Raw genomic sequence first — 14,465 nt, 5'->3', positions numbered from 1 at the left:
CGACACCACAACCGATACCACAACCGATATCACTACCGATATCACAACCGATACCATAACGATACCACAACCGATACCACAACCGCTATCACAACTGATACAACAACCGAAAACAAAACCAATACCACAACTTATATCACAACCGATACCACAACCGATATCCCAATATTACAAGCGATACCACAGCCAATATTACAACCGATACCACAACCGATACCCCAAACGATACCTCAATCGATATCACAATCGATATCACCCAATCAAACTCTGAAGTACAATCTTCTATGTCTCTAATATCGTTTCTTGTCTGGCACCAGAGAGGGAATTTTCGCTCCTGACCAAATCGAGGCCGAGGATTCGATCCTACATGCTGCCAGACGACCACGCCTCGATCAACGCCACGGTGCTGCCGCTCCCCGACGGGGGGTGCCATGGTCTGGTCATGGACATGTGCAACAGGCAGTGGTCAGACTGTCACGTGGACATCAATTGGACCTGGGTAAAGGATGCAATGGTTGTCAATTGTTTCTGGATAAAATATGGTAGATTCGGTGTGGGCATGAAGTGGACTAGATTGTGTTGTTTGGGTAAGATATGTAATACATTGTGTGGGTATCAAATACCATTGGTAAAATATGTGATGTATTGTTAAATGGTAAAAATGCTACATGGTGATTGTTGTATGTAACCTTCTGCACACTAAACTCACATTTTGCTTGGAAATAAAATATACCCTAACAAAACAAGCCCACCACTGGCTAAGTCTCATAGTTGACAAGCAGAGTCTATCTGACTTAAAGCTAACCCCCCCCCCAAATCATAAGTGTGTGTTTCTTTTGTCACATTATTACCAACTATAACAGAAGTGCGTATTCCCTCAAAATTACATAATCCACCATCCCTACCGGATGTGCGTGTTCCCCTAACATCCCATTATCCCCTACCCCCACTAACGTCAGATGTGCGTGTTCCCCTAACTTCCCATTATCCCCACTAACATCAGATGTGCGTGTTACCCTAACTTCCCATTATCCCCCGTCAGATGTGCGTGTTCCCCTAACATCCCATTATCCCCCGTCAGATGTGCTTGTTCCCCTAACATCCCATTATCCCCTACCCCCACTAACGTCAGATGTGCGTGTTCCCCTAACATCCCATTATCCCCTACCCCCACTAACGTCAGATGTGCGTGTTCCCCTAACATCCCATTATCCCCTACCCCCCCACCCACGTCAAATGTGCGTGTTCCCCTAACATCCCATTATCCCCCCCCCCCCAGATGTGCGTGTTCCCCTAACATCCCATTATCCCCTACCCCCACTAACGTCAAATGTGCGTGTTCCCCTAACATCCCATTATCCCCCCCCCCAGATGTGCGTGTTCCCCTAACATCCCATTATCCCCTACCCCCACTAACGTCAAATGTGCGTGTTCCCCTAACATCCCATTATCCCTCCCAGATGTGCGTGTTCCCCTAACATCCCATTATCCCCCCCAGATGTGCGTGTTCCCCTAACATCACATTACCCCCCATCAGATGTGCGTGTTCCCCTAACATCACATTATCCCCCGTCAGATGTGCGTGTTCCCCTAACATCACACTCCCCCCATCTGATGTGCGTGTTCCCCTAACATCCCATTACCCTCCCCCCCAGATGTGCGTGTTCCCCTAACATCCCACTATCCCCCCCCCCCCCAGATGTGCGCGTTCCCGACCCTGTGCAACAAACTCGACTGCACCGAGAGGGTGAGCTACCCGAACGTCCCCCAGAAATACGAGTGCCGGTGCCTGAGCCCCTCCCTCGTCTCTGTCGTCGTCTCCCTCCCTTTCTTCGAGATGTTTCTCCTGCGCTTCCGCTGGAGTCTGGCATACCACTCCCCCACCCAGCACACCCTGCTGAGTCAGGTCATTGAACTGGACACATTGGAAGGTCAGTAGATCTAGTAGTCTAGTACTTGTTAGTGTAGTACTCTAGTACTTGTTAGTGTAGTACTCTAGTACTTGTTAATGTTATGTACAGTTATTAAATGCCAAAGGTACAGAGGCGTAGCGACCCTTCCCGGCGCCCGGGGACAAACTTTAAATTTGGCGCCCAGCTTGGGAGCAAAGTTTCAATTTTCACCCCCCCCCCCCCCCTTCCTCAAACTTTCGATTTGCATCAACCCCTCAAACTATTTATATTGCAAAAATGCAGCTAAAATGACATTTTAATTTGTTTTTACAACCCATTTTGGCGCCCCCTAAGGTCGGCGCCCGGGGCCATATGTACCCTCCTGCCCCCCATCGCTACGCCTCTGCAAAGGTAGTAACGGTCAGTACTTGTTTGATGTACATTCATTAACTTGAATGCGTAAAATAGTTGGTTGTTTTAAGAGGTTAAGTATTAATTTATGTGATACGTAAACGTTATGAACTTCAAAGCGTTTAGGGTCTTTTGTTAAATTTGTTTTCAATACTTGTTTTCGGGTTAGCAATGTAGCAGTATAGTGCTCTACCGCAAAACATTAAAAAACATTTTTTCGATTTGTCTTGAATAAAAGATGTTGTACCCCATATCTAGAGGTGACCTCTGGCATTGTGCAGCATCCGGCCATCACACTGGACCCTGTTATACAGGCGCATATAGACCAGTTCAACAATGTCGTCATCAATGGTCACGTCCGCGGGGATAAAGGACGGAGGGACTGTCTCTCGTTGTACGCTGATACGTGTAACCCAGAGTTGCAGGACTGTGGGGTGGACTCGTCATGGCGTTGGGTGGGTTGATGTGTGTGGGTTGGTGTGTGGTGTTTGTGGGTAGATGTGGGGTGTGTGTGGTTTGATGTGCGGCGTGTGTGGTGTGTGGGTTGATGTGGGTTGATATGTGGTGTGTTGGTTGATGTGTTGTGTGTGTGGGTTGATGTGTCGTGTTAGTGTGGATTGATGTGTGTGGGTTGATGTGTGGTGTGTGGGTTGATATGTGGTGTTTGTGGGTTGATGTGGGATGTGTATTTGTTGATGTGTGGTGTATGTGTGTTGATATTCGGTGTGTGTCCGTTGATGTGTGGTGTGTGTGGGTTGGTGTTTTGTGTGTCTGGCCTGATGTGTTGTGTGCGTGGGTTTGTGTGAAGTGTGTGCGGGTTGATAAGTGGTGTGTTTGGGTTGATGTGTGGATTGAGTATTTTAAAGTGTGGTGTTATTGCGGGTTGATGTGTAGTGTGTGTGAGCGTGGGTTGATGTGTGGTGTGTATGGGTTGATGTATGATGTGTGTGGGTTGATGTGTGGTGTGTGTGTGTTTTGATGTGTGATGTGTATGTATTCGTATGTGCTGGGTGTGTGGGTTGATGTGTGGTGTGTATGTGTTTTGCTGTGTTGTGTATGTCGGATGATGTGTGGTGTGTGTGGATTTTGATGTTTGGTGTGTATGTGTTGGTGTGTGGTGTGAATGGGCAGATGTGTGGTGTGTGTGGGTTGAATTTTGAATTGTGGTGTGTGGAGTTAGGGTTGATGTCAAGTGGCTGAAGTGCTTTGTGTAATACAGCTTTAATCCATTTTCTTTTTCTATCAACGATCAACTTCAACCTTTCCTGTTCGAACCCGATTCTCCAGCTGTGCAAGTACCCGACCACATGTGACGCCATAGAGTGCAAGGACAGCCTGCAGTACCAGACAGTGCCGCTCCAGTTCCAGTGCGACTGTCTGGCACCCAACAAGGTCACATTTCGTCTGAGGGACGGCGCCTACCCCAACCAACTCTTTAGGTTTCGCTGGGATCGGACGCCTGATGCGACAGAACAGAGGGCATTCACAAGCAAAGTCATCAGTTTTAAGACAATCAGAGGTTAGATTACAGTAATTTAGTTTAAGTTGAACACAACCAATCAACAAAGTCATCAGTTTTAAGACAATCAGAGGTTAGATTACAGTAATTTAGTTTACGTTGAACACGACAAATGGAACAAAGTCATCAGTTTTAAGACAATCAGAGGTTAGATTACAGTAATTTAGTTTACGTTGAACGCGACAAATGAACAAAGTCATTAGTTTTAAGACAATCAGAGGTTAGATTACAGTAATTTAGTTAAAGTTGAACACGACCAATCAACAAAGTCATCAGTTTTAAGTCGATCAGAGGTTAGATTAGAGTATTTTAGTTTAAATTGAACACGACAAATGAACAAAGAAATTAGTTTTAAGACAATCAGAGGTTAGACTGATTTGGTTTTAGTGAACACTTGATAACTGAGTAAAAAGATCAGTTTTATGTCAGACAACTATACTTTTTTTATTTAATCATTAAGGAACTGAATATTTACAAGCGAAACAATTTGTTTCCAAAAGCAATAGACAAATAGGTGTCTACTCACTAAGTGAAAAAAATTTCAGTCAAAAAACTTCTATCAGAAAACATACGAGGAAATATTTTACAATCACATGATTATATCCACAATATTCTTGATCATACAACGTTTTAGAAAAAAAAAAGCTGTAAAGAAAAAAAAAATGACCTCTCTTTAAAAAATACTGATTAATTTTTTAAAATTAAAAACCGCATTTTGAGTATGAGATGAATAATTCACAAAACGTATTATCTAGTTACATTACATTTTTTATATGTACTTATCAACAACATTATAAGATACATTGTGGACATAATGAACAAAACTACTGAAGAATAAATGACCTTTAAAACAATGACCCTGTTTCAGCCAACATTAGCAACAAGCCAGTCGTGCTGACCGTAGACGGTTACCATGGCAACTGCAGACACTGCATCGTCCTCGGCAAGGACAAGCTGGTCGTCTTCGGCAGCTCCAACGTGATCAACCCGTCCTTCAACCACCCGACAACCCAATGTAGCGGGTTGTTTGCTGACGTGTGCGACAGGTCGGAGGGGGAATGTTTGAAACCTGAGGCTTGGAGATGGGTAACATTCCAATACATGGACTTATAAATACACACACACACGCATATATATATATATATATATATATATATATATATATATATATATATATATATATATATATATTTATTTATTTATTTATTTATAATATATACAATATATAGGCCTATATATATATATATATATATATATATATATATATATATATATATATATATATAATAATCAATATATATATATATATGCATTTATATGTATACATATGTTTGTTAAGGAATAATTTGTATTTGTGTACATATATATACTTGAAGAAATATATTGGGCCTATTAATTATATACTTATTTCAAAATCGTCTTTCATTCATATCATTCTATCCAAATTATTTGTTGAATCAGGTACCCACTTGACCTTTCAGGTGTGTCAGTACAACACAATGTGTAACCAGCTTGACTGTAAGAGCCACTCCTTTTACCCTGAGGGTGAGACCAGCGTCGAGTGCAGCTGCCAACAGAGCAACAGCAGAAACGTGCTGTTCGTCGCCTTCAACACAAGTCGCATCGAGAACTTGTCCCTCTACCAGTTCAGATTTCGCTGGGCGGCTAACCAGGACACAGACAGCGACACGACGACCGTCAGCAAGGAGTTTCAGTTCAAGTCTATCTTTCGTGGGTGATTTCTTTAATGTCCTATGCGAAAAATCTATCAATATATTAACAGTCATTGGTGTAGTTAGGGTATCCAGAGGCGTAGCGACCCCGGGGACAAACTTTTCGATTTGCACCCCCCCCCCTCGAGATTTCCATTTGCACACCCCCTCAAACTTTCGATTTGCACCCCCCTTCGAGATTTCCATTTGCACGGCCCCTCAAACTTTCGATTTGCACCCCCCCCTCGAGATTTCCATTTGTACCCCCCCCCCCCTCGAGATTTCAATTTGCACACCCCCCCCCCCCTCGAGATTTCCATTTGCACCCCCCCTCAAACTTTCGATTCACACCACCCTCAACCTTTCAATTTATCTTTCCAACCCATTTTGGCGCCCCCTAAGGTCGGCGCCCGGGGACATATGTCCCCCCCCCCGCTACGCTACTGAGGGTGTCACAACTGTTTTTCTGCTGTGTCTGTGTCTTTTGCTACCCCTTCTCTGCAAGCAGCAGCTCAGTCCAAATATTATCAGCCATCCAGTGACGCCTTTTCCTTCCCTTCTTCTCACTGCTGGCACAGTGTCTTGCAATATTGTTTTGGATAGGCTGTTGGTGCTTGTTACCTGCCAGTACCATCTAAATTTTATTGTGTTGGCTATCTTCAAAGTTTAGTCAAAGTTCAGTTGGGGGGAAAATTTTGGTTGCGAATAAGGATAAACATTTTGTTCCGTTTATTAAACATCGGTCGTATTATATTTACAGACACACTGAGTCACATTTGTTGTTTACATGTCTATATTTATCTCTCACATGTTTTAGTCCTGGATCACGTGTACATACCAGTGACATACCCAGGTAATGGTTTATCCAATGGTACGATGTTTTCAGTAGATTTTTATTTTCAGTTGATGTTGTATGTTAACTTATTTTCAATTGATGTTGTATGTTACCTTGTTTTAGTTAATGGTGTTGATTATATTACATTTAGTAAATATATAATATTAAAGTGACTTCAAGTATAATGTATGTTTACATATCTTAATGTGTAATCTTAAACAAATAATATACATTATATATGAGTAATTTAATATTGTATATTACCTAGCGTTTATCAAGTATTATTAAATTGTTAATTTTTTTTTAATCTCTTATTAAGACTTGAAGAGTGGTAGCTCCATCAACACTGGCAGCAGTTCTATAGGCCTGGGGAGAAATACCCATCACAATACTGTAATCGTACTTTAAATAATTTTGTTTTCTACCTCGTAAATTAAGAATGTTTTAGAGCATTATATTTGCACTTTGCGTTTTATCTGAGACCAATATCACAGGGTAAAATACTTTCGGTTGAGATACGAATCATTGAGACAGACATAAAATTCAAAGATAAATAACCAACGCAATTGTTTAGTGAAATTACCTGTAGCCTACTCATTAAGTCACGTGTGTCATCAGTATATTGTGCTTCAAATGTTGTCATTTATCAAAATACAAAAGGTTTAATTTTTTAAAACGACTTCTTTGTCTTTTTGATTACCAGAAATCCACAATTCTTAACAATCACAACACGGTTTATCCCAATGTTAAGTCATGCTACTTGCGTCACTACTATTTTATACCATAAAGGCAAATTTCTATGTGTAAATATACAAGGTTGCTTACGTTGATCAAATCTGACCTATTGGAAGACGAGCTATTGTAAAATTAGGAGTGATGTCACCCAGTGGCGTCGCTAGGTTGGGTGTCACCCGGTACGATCAGCACCCATTCCCCCCCCCCACCTTGTGACGCCACTGACCTCCCCTTCCACCTACAGCCAACCAGTTCCGCCCTGAAAACAATCTGCTGATCAACGGCTACCTTGGGCGGTCCAAACATCCCCCCCCCACCTTGCGACGCCACTGACCCCCCCCCCCCCCCTTCTTCCTATAGCCAACCATCTCCTCTTTGAAGACAATCTGTTGATCAACGGCTACCTGGGGCGGTCTTCACCCCCCCCCACCTTACGACGCCACTGACCTCCCCTTCCTCATACAGCCAACCAACTGCACTCTGACTACAATCTGCTAATCAACAGCTACCTAGGGCGGTCCGAACACCCCCCCCCCCCACACACACACACATACACCTTACGATTCCTCTGACCCCCCTACCCTGGGGTGGTCCAAACTCCCCCCCCCCCTCCACACACACACCTTACGATTCCTCTGACCCCCCCCCCCTTCCTCCTACAGCCAACCAGCTCCTCTATGAAGACAATCTGCTGATCAACGGCTACCTGGGTCGGTCTTCACCCCCCCCCCCCACACATTGCGACCTCTGACCCCCCCCCCCCCCTTTCTTTCTACAGCGAACCAGCTCCACTCTGACGACAACCTGCTGATCAACGGCTACCTGGGTCGGTGCTACCAGTGTCTGGTGCTAGAGACGGACCGGGTGGTGCTGTACGGACAGGTGCTCTACGAGAGTTCCACGTTCATGACGTCACGGAAACCCTGCTACACGGTGTTTGTTGACTTCTGCTCCTGGGTGGACGTGGTCCAGTGCTCTAAAGCCAAGTGGAGAAATGTAAGGCACAGGTGTGAGTAGGTTTATAGGGTAAATTTTAGAGATTTAAATTTTAGAGGTTTAAGTAGTTATTATGGAAAAATGTAAGGCACAGGTTTGAGTAGGTTTTATGAAGACATTTTAGGCGAAGGTTTGAGTAGGTTTATAATAACTGTAAGGTGGAGGTTCGAGCAGGTTTTATGGGGAAATTTAAGGTGGAGGTTTAAGTAGTTTTTATGGAGAAATGGAAGGTGGGGGTATGAGTAGGTTTCATGGGGAAATGCAAGACCGAGGTTTGAGTAGGTTTATAATAGCTGTATGGCGGAGGTTTGAGTAGGTTTTATGGGGAAATGTAAAGCGGAGGTTTGAGTAGGTTTCATGGGGAAATGCAAGACCGAGGTTTGAGTAGGTTTATAATAGCTGTATGGCGGAGGTTTGAGTAGGTTTTATGGGGAAATGTAAAGCGGAGGTTTGAGTAGGTTTCATGGGGAAATGCAAGACCGAGGTTTGAGTAGGTTTATAATAGCTGTATGGCGGAGGTTTGAGTAGGTTTTATGGGGAAATGTAAAGCGGAGGTTTGAGTAGGTTTCATGGGGAAATGCAAGACCGAGGTTTGAGTAGGTTTATAATAGCTGTATGGCGGAGGTTTGAGTAGGTTTTATGGGGAAATGTAAAGCGGAGGTTTGAGTAGGTTTTATGGGGAAATTTAAGGTAGAGGTTTAAGTAGGTCTAATGCGAAATTTAATGAGAGGTTTGTTAAATTCAGCGCTAATTTTACTCTGCACTAAACAAAAAACCTACATATTCAACACAGACATACACACGAACTCAAAAACACACTTACACACCCACGCACTCACACATACACACTCGTTCACACAACATTAACACATACTCCAACACACTCACTCACACAACATTAATACACACATATACACACACTCACTCACACATCATTAACCCTTACTCTCCAACAGTTTCTCATACACCTTTAATACATACACTCACACACCATTAACACACACATGTTCCCTACACACACTCGCTCACACATCAATAACACACACATGTTCCCTACACACACACTCTCTAACACATCATTAACATACACATGTTTCCTACACACACTCGCTCACACATCAATAACACACGTTTCCTACACACACTCGCTCACACATCATTAACACACACATGTTTCCTACACACACTCGCTCACACACCATTAATACACACATGTTCCCTACACACACTCGCTCACACACAAATAACACACACATGTTTCCTACACACACTCGCTCACACACCATTAATACACACATGTTCCCTACACACACTCGCTCACACACAATTAACACACACATGTTCCCTACACACACTCGCTCACACACCATTAACACACACATGTTCCCTACACACACTCGCTCACACACCATTAATACACATATGTTTCCTACACATACACTCGCTCACACACCATTAACACACACATGTTTCCTACACACACACTCGCTCACACAACATTAACACACACATGCTCCCCACACGTACACACACTCACACACCATTAACACACATGTTCTCCCCACAGATGGGTTTCTTCCGAGCGAACTGCAACGAGCTGGACTGTACCGGTGTGGGTGAGATAGGGGTGGGTGACACCTCATTTTACTGCGAGAGTTCGGACCTCAAGCAGGAAATCTTCATCTCTATTAGAGGCGCTCTCGTGCATGAAAACCTGCACGTGCGGCTCCGCTGGGCGACAGCAGCTGAGATGAACAGCGAGATCTTGTCGGTGAGCAATGTCTTCAGCTTCAGGACAGCTTTTGGTGAGTACTCGGTGGTACAGGGGTCAGTTGAATGTGAGTATTCGGTGGTACAGGTCAGTTGTTGGTGAGTGGTTGTTGGTACATGTTTCAGTTGTTGGTAGAGGTCAGTTTTTGGTGAGTGCTTGTTGGTACAGGTCAGTTGTTAGTGATTGTTTGTTGGTACAGGTCAGTTGTTGGTAGAGGTTAGTTTTTGGTGAGTGTTTGTTGGTACAGGTAAGTTGTTAGTGATTGGTTGTTGGTAGAGGTCAGTTGTTGGTGAGTGGTTGTTGTTACAGGTCAGTTGTTGGTGAGTGGTTGTTGTTATAGGTCAGTTGTTGGTGAGTGGTTGTTGTTACAGCTCAGTTGTTGGTGAGTGGTTGTTGTTACAGGTCAGTTGTTGGTGAGTGGTTGTTGTTACAGCTCAGTTGTTGGTGAGTGGTTGTTGTTACAGGTCAGTTGTTGGTGAGTGGTTGTTGTTACAGGTCAGTTGTTGGTGAGTGGTTGTTGGTACAGGTCAGTTGTTGGTGAGTGGTTGTTGGTACAGGTCAGTTGTTGGTGAGTGGTTGTTGGTACAGGTCAGTTGTTGGTGAGTGGTTGTTGGTACAGGTCAGTTGTTGGTGAGTGGTTGTTGGTAGAAGTCAGTTGTTGGTGAGTGGTTGTTGGTAGAAGTCAGTTGTTGGTGAGTGTTTGTTGGTAGAAGTCACCTTTTGGTGATTGGTTGTTGGTACAGGTCAGTTGTTGGTGAGTGGTTGTTGTTACAGCTCAGTTGTTGGTGAGTGGTTGTTGTTACAGGTCAGTTGTTGGTGAGTGGTTGTTGTTACAGGTCAGTTGTTGGTGAGTGGATGTTGGTAGAAGTCAGTTGTTGGTGAGTGTTTGTTGGTAGAAGTCACCTTTTGGTGATTGGTTGTTGGTACAGGTCAGTTGTTGGTTCAAGTCAGTTGTTGAGATGTTGGCTTAGATCAGTTTGTAGTTAGCTCTCGTGTTTGAATCCTGGTTCAAGTCAGTAGAATGTCCCTGAGCACACAGTTCAGGTGGGTACCGAACTCATGTTAGGGAAAGGCAGCTGGGCATAGTGCTGACCACACAATCCCTCTATAAGCCGAGGTAACATGAACAGGTGGACTGTAATATACCCGCCCCACTTGGTTACTTGTCGTGTGTGTTGTTATAGCTGTCTTGTGGTTTGTCATGCCTTGTATGTTTTTAAGTAGCAACATTTTCAACCTGTGATGACATGCTGTAAGGGGTAACTGACAAAAACTCGAGCAGAGTACAAATTTAAGTAATGATAAAACAACAACACGTTTCGTATACTAATTAAACATGAGTGTAATAAATTGTGTTTTATTTGCATAAATATAGATGTTTAATGACATAACTACATTTTGAAAATATTTAAAAATTATTCAAATTCAAATTAACATACACTGATATTAATTTTAAAGTACCAGCGAACTATACTCGTTATTACTTACTTAAATCACACAAGATAGTTAATGTTAACTTTGTATTTACACAGAGTCAGGTCACATCATCAAATTTCTGAAGGACAAGACAGGTTTAAAAAAAGGTAAGTCGAGTTGATTAGATCTTACATCTCCCCCACCACACGTACCCTATCACATCCCTCCTTCACCAAACATCTCATACTCCACCACACAACTCCCTCTCCACCACACAAGTCCCCCTACACCACACACAACTCCCCCTACACCACACAACTCCACCACCCACCACACAACTCCCCCTACACCACACAACTCCACCACCCACCACCCACCACACAACTCCCCCTCCACCACACAACTCCACCACCCACCACACAACTCCCCCTACACCACACAACTCCCTCTCCACCACACAACTCCCCCTACACCACACACAACTCCCCTCCACCACACAACTCCACCACCCACCACACAACTCCCCCTACACCACACAACTCCACCACCCACCACACAACTCCCCCTACACCACACAACTCCACCACCCACCACACAACTCCCCCTACACCACACAACTCCACCACCCACCACACAACTCCCCCTACACCACACAACTCCACCACCCACCACACAACTCCCCCTACACCACACAACTCCCCCTCCATCACACAACTCCCCCGCCACCACACAACTCCCCCGCCACCACACAACTCCCCCGCCACCACACAACTCCCCCGCCACCATACACCTCCACCACACAACTCCCCCTACACCACACAACTCCCTCTCCACCACACAACTCCCTCTCCACCACACAACTCCCTCTCCACCACACAACTCCCCCTGCACCACACAACTCCCCCTCCATCACACAACTCCCCCGCCACCACACAACTCCCCCGCCACCACACAACTCCCTCTCCACCACACAACTCCCCCTGCACCACACAACTCCCCCGCCACCACACAACTCCCCCGCCACCACACACCTCCACCACACAACTCCCTCTCCACCACACAACTCTCTCTCCACCACACAACTCCCTCTCCACCACACAACTCCCTCTCCACCATACACCTCCACCACACAACTCCCTCTCCACCACACAACTCCCGCACCACCTATCCCCATACTTGACAAAGTCCTATTCCCCCCCCCCCACCCCCAGAACCACCTAGCTCCATGATATTTGACCTGACCCTACGTGCCTGCAACGACTGCAAGCAGGCACACAACAGCTCCATCTACCTGTACGGGCAGGCCAGGGTCAACACCTACAACTGGTTCTATTCTATGGACCACTGCCGCACGATCTCTGCCCAGGTGTGTCAGACAGGCTGTACGGCTGAGGAGAACTGGACAACGGTAAATACAAACTGGTTGTTTGTAGTTCATTCGTTAATTAGTTGAGTGCTTGAATGTCGAGCGTGGGGACGCGACAGTAAGATGAATCAGCAACTAAGCGATCTTGACTAAACGGAATGTTACAATATTTTGATGTGTTGAAAATAATTTAACCATAGTAGTAAAGACAATCAACATCTCCCTAAAATATATATTATAAAAATTATGTTTAAAACATTATGTGACCTTTATTGGTTTTTATTAATTTTTATTTTTATTATTTGTGGCTTAGAACTTCATAATAACGTTGGAAACAAGCTAAACGTGTTTGATCTTTGTGTAAATAAGACATATATAATATTGAACACATACAGTGCGATTCTATTGGTTAACTTTAATCAAGTAATATTTGTTGGGTTCTAATATTCATCAACAAACTTAAAATTCATTTTGTAGTTTGGTTTCCATCTACTCGTAAAATTCACCAAGCCCATGTTTGTAAATGCTGTTTTCCACCATTGACTTGTAAACACCTGGAACCAACTCCACCTCCACAGGTATGTAGTTTCCCTTCCAAGTGCAACCGGTTGAAACTACGCAAGAACGTGCCGTGGATGCACGCCTCCCACGTCTGCGCGTCTGTCGAGGACATGCCCGACACCCGCCTGGTCCTGGGGATCTCCACCACTAGCGGCGTCTCCCGGTCCAACAAGTATAGGCTCGTGTGGGCCGCCGCCACTGAGAAGAACGCCACGTCGGTCACCAGCAAAGCCATCGCTATAGAGGCGATGTTTGGTGAGTACATAGTCCATATTTAGACGGTATTTGGTGAATACATTGTCTATATTTAGACGGTATTTGGTGAGTACATTGTCCATATTTAGACAGTATTTGGTGAATACATTGTCTATATTTAGACGGTATTTGGTGAGTATATTGTCCATATTTAGAAGGTATTTGGTGAGTACATTGTCCATATTTAGACGGTATTTGGTGAGTATCATGTCCACTAAAAGTCACGATATGTTTTAATTTAAGTATTTTACAATACTTCACAATGAATGCTTTCATAATGTTGAAAAAAAATAATAACTTATTCACAACATTGCAAGCGTAACACGCATGAACTATGTAGCAGAAAAATAAACTAAATAAAACTTAAAAATGATCATAACTGTTTAAAACTACCAATTTTTTTAAGCCATTCGTAAATGTTTGTATCATTGCCAAAGGCAAGATTTAACACAGATGTTAATATAAACAAAAACTAAAGAAAACAAAAATCTATAACAAAATCATAATTTCTTTTTTCAACATAAATATCATCCAACGAAGAGGTTCATCACTATACATAACTCTAACCCTAACCACTATACCTTACTCTAACCATAGCCACTATACCTAACTCTAACTCTAGTCACTATACCTAACTCTAACTCTAGCCACTATACACAACTCTAACCCTAGCCACTATACCTAACTCTAACCCTAGCCAATATACCTAACTCTAATCCTAGCCACTCTATATAACCCTAATCCTGTATACCTAACCCTAAGTTTGAACACTGACGACTAACCCTAGCCCATACACATACAACCTACTAACACATGCTGATTTTTGTTCCTTTACAATCCATCGTGACGTCAAGACTATTATGGAGGACGAGCAGCTTCTATGAATGGCCATCGTCAACTTCAACCAGGTAAAAACACAGGTGCACACATCATCTGAATAACGTTATCGTTTCTTTGTATACAAATACTTAGATGCTAGTCTTTAGACCAACGTCT

At 43.7% G+C, this 14,465-nt stretch overlaps 1 protein-coding gene across 1 annotated transcript; it reads left to right on the top strand.

Moving 5' to 3' along the window:
* The first annotated feature begins 367 nt into the window (after window positions 1-367).
* Window positions 368-13,492, top strand: LOC131936199 (uncharacterized). Its single transcript, XM_059293113.1, has 12 exons — window positions 368-499; window positions 1,700-1,931; window positions 2,562-2,758; window positions 3,591-3,822; window positions 4,691-4,908; window positions 5,304-5,553; window positions 6,352-6,387; window positions 7,883-8,100; window positions 9,668-9,905; window positions 11,404-11,454; window positions 12,499-12,695; window positions 13,232-13,492. Exons 1-12 carry the CDS (start codon window positions 368-370, stop codon window positions 13,490-13,492), a joined length of 2,262 nt encoding a protein of 753 aa, XP_059149096.1.
* The last annotated feature ends 973 nt before the right edge of the window (window positions 13,493-14,465 follow it).

The sequence above is a fragment of the Physella acuta genome, unplaced genomic scaffold (genome assembly GCF_028476545.2).
Source record: "Physella acuta isolate Inbredline_101_S28 unplaced genomic scaffold, ASM2847654v3 ptg000171l, whole genome shotgun sequence".
Lineage (NCBI taxonomy): Eukaryota > Metazoa > Mollusca > Gastropoda > Physidae > Physella > Physella acuta.
The sequence above is the reverse complement of the archived record's forward strand: the minus strand, read 5'-3'. Positions and strand labels throughout refer to the sequence as shown.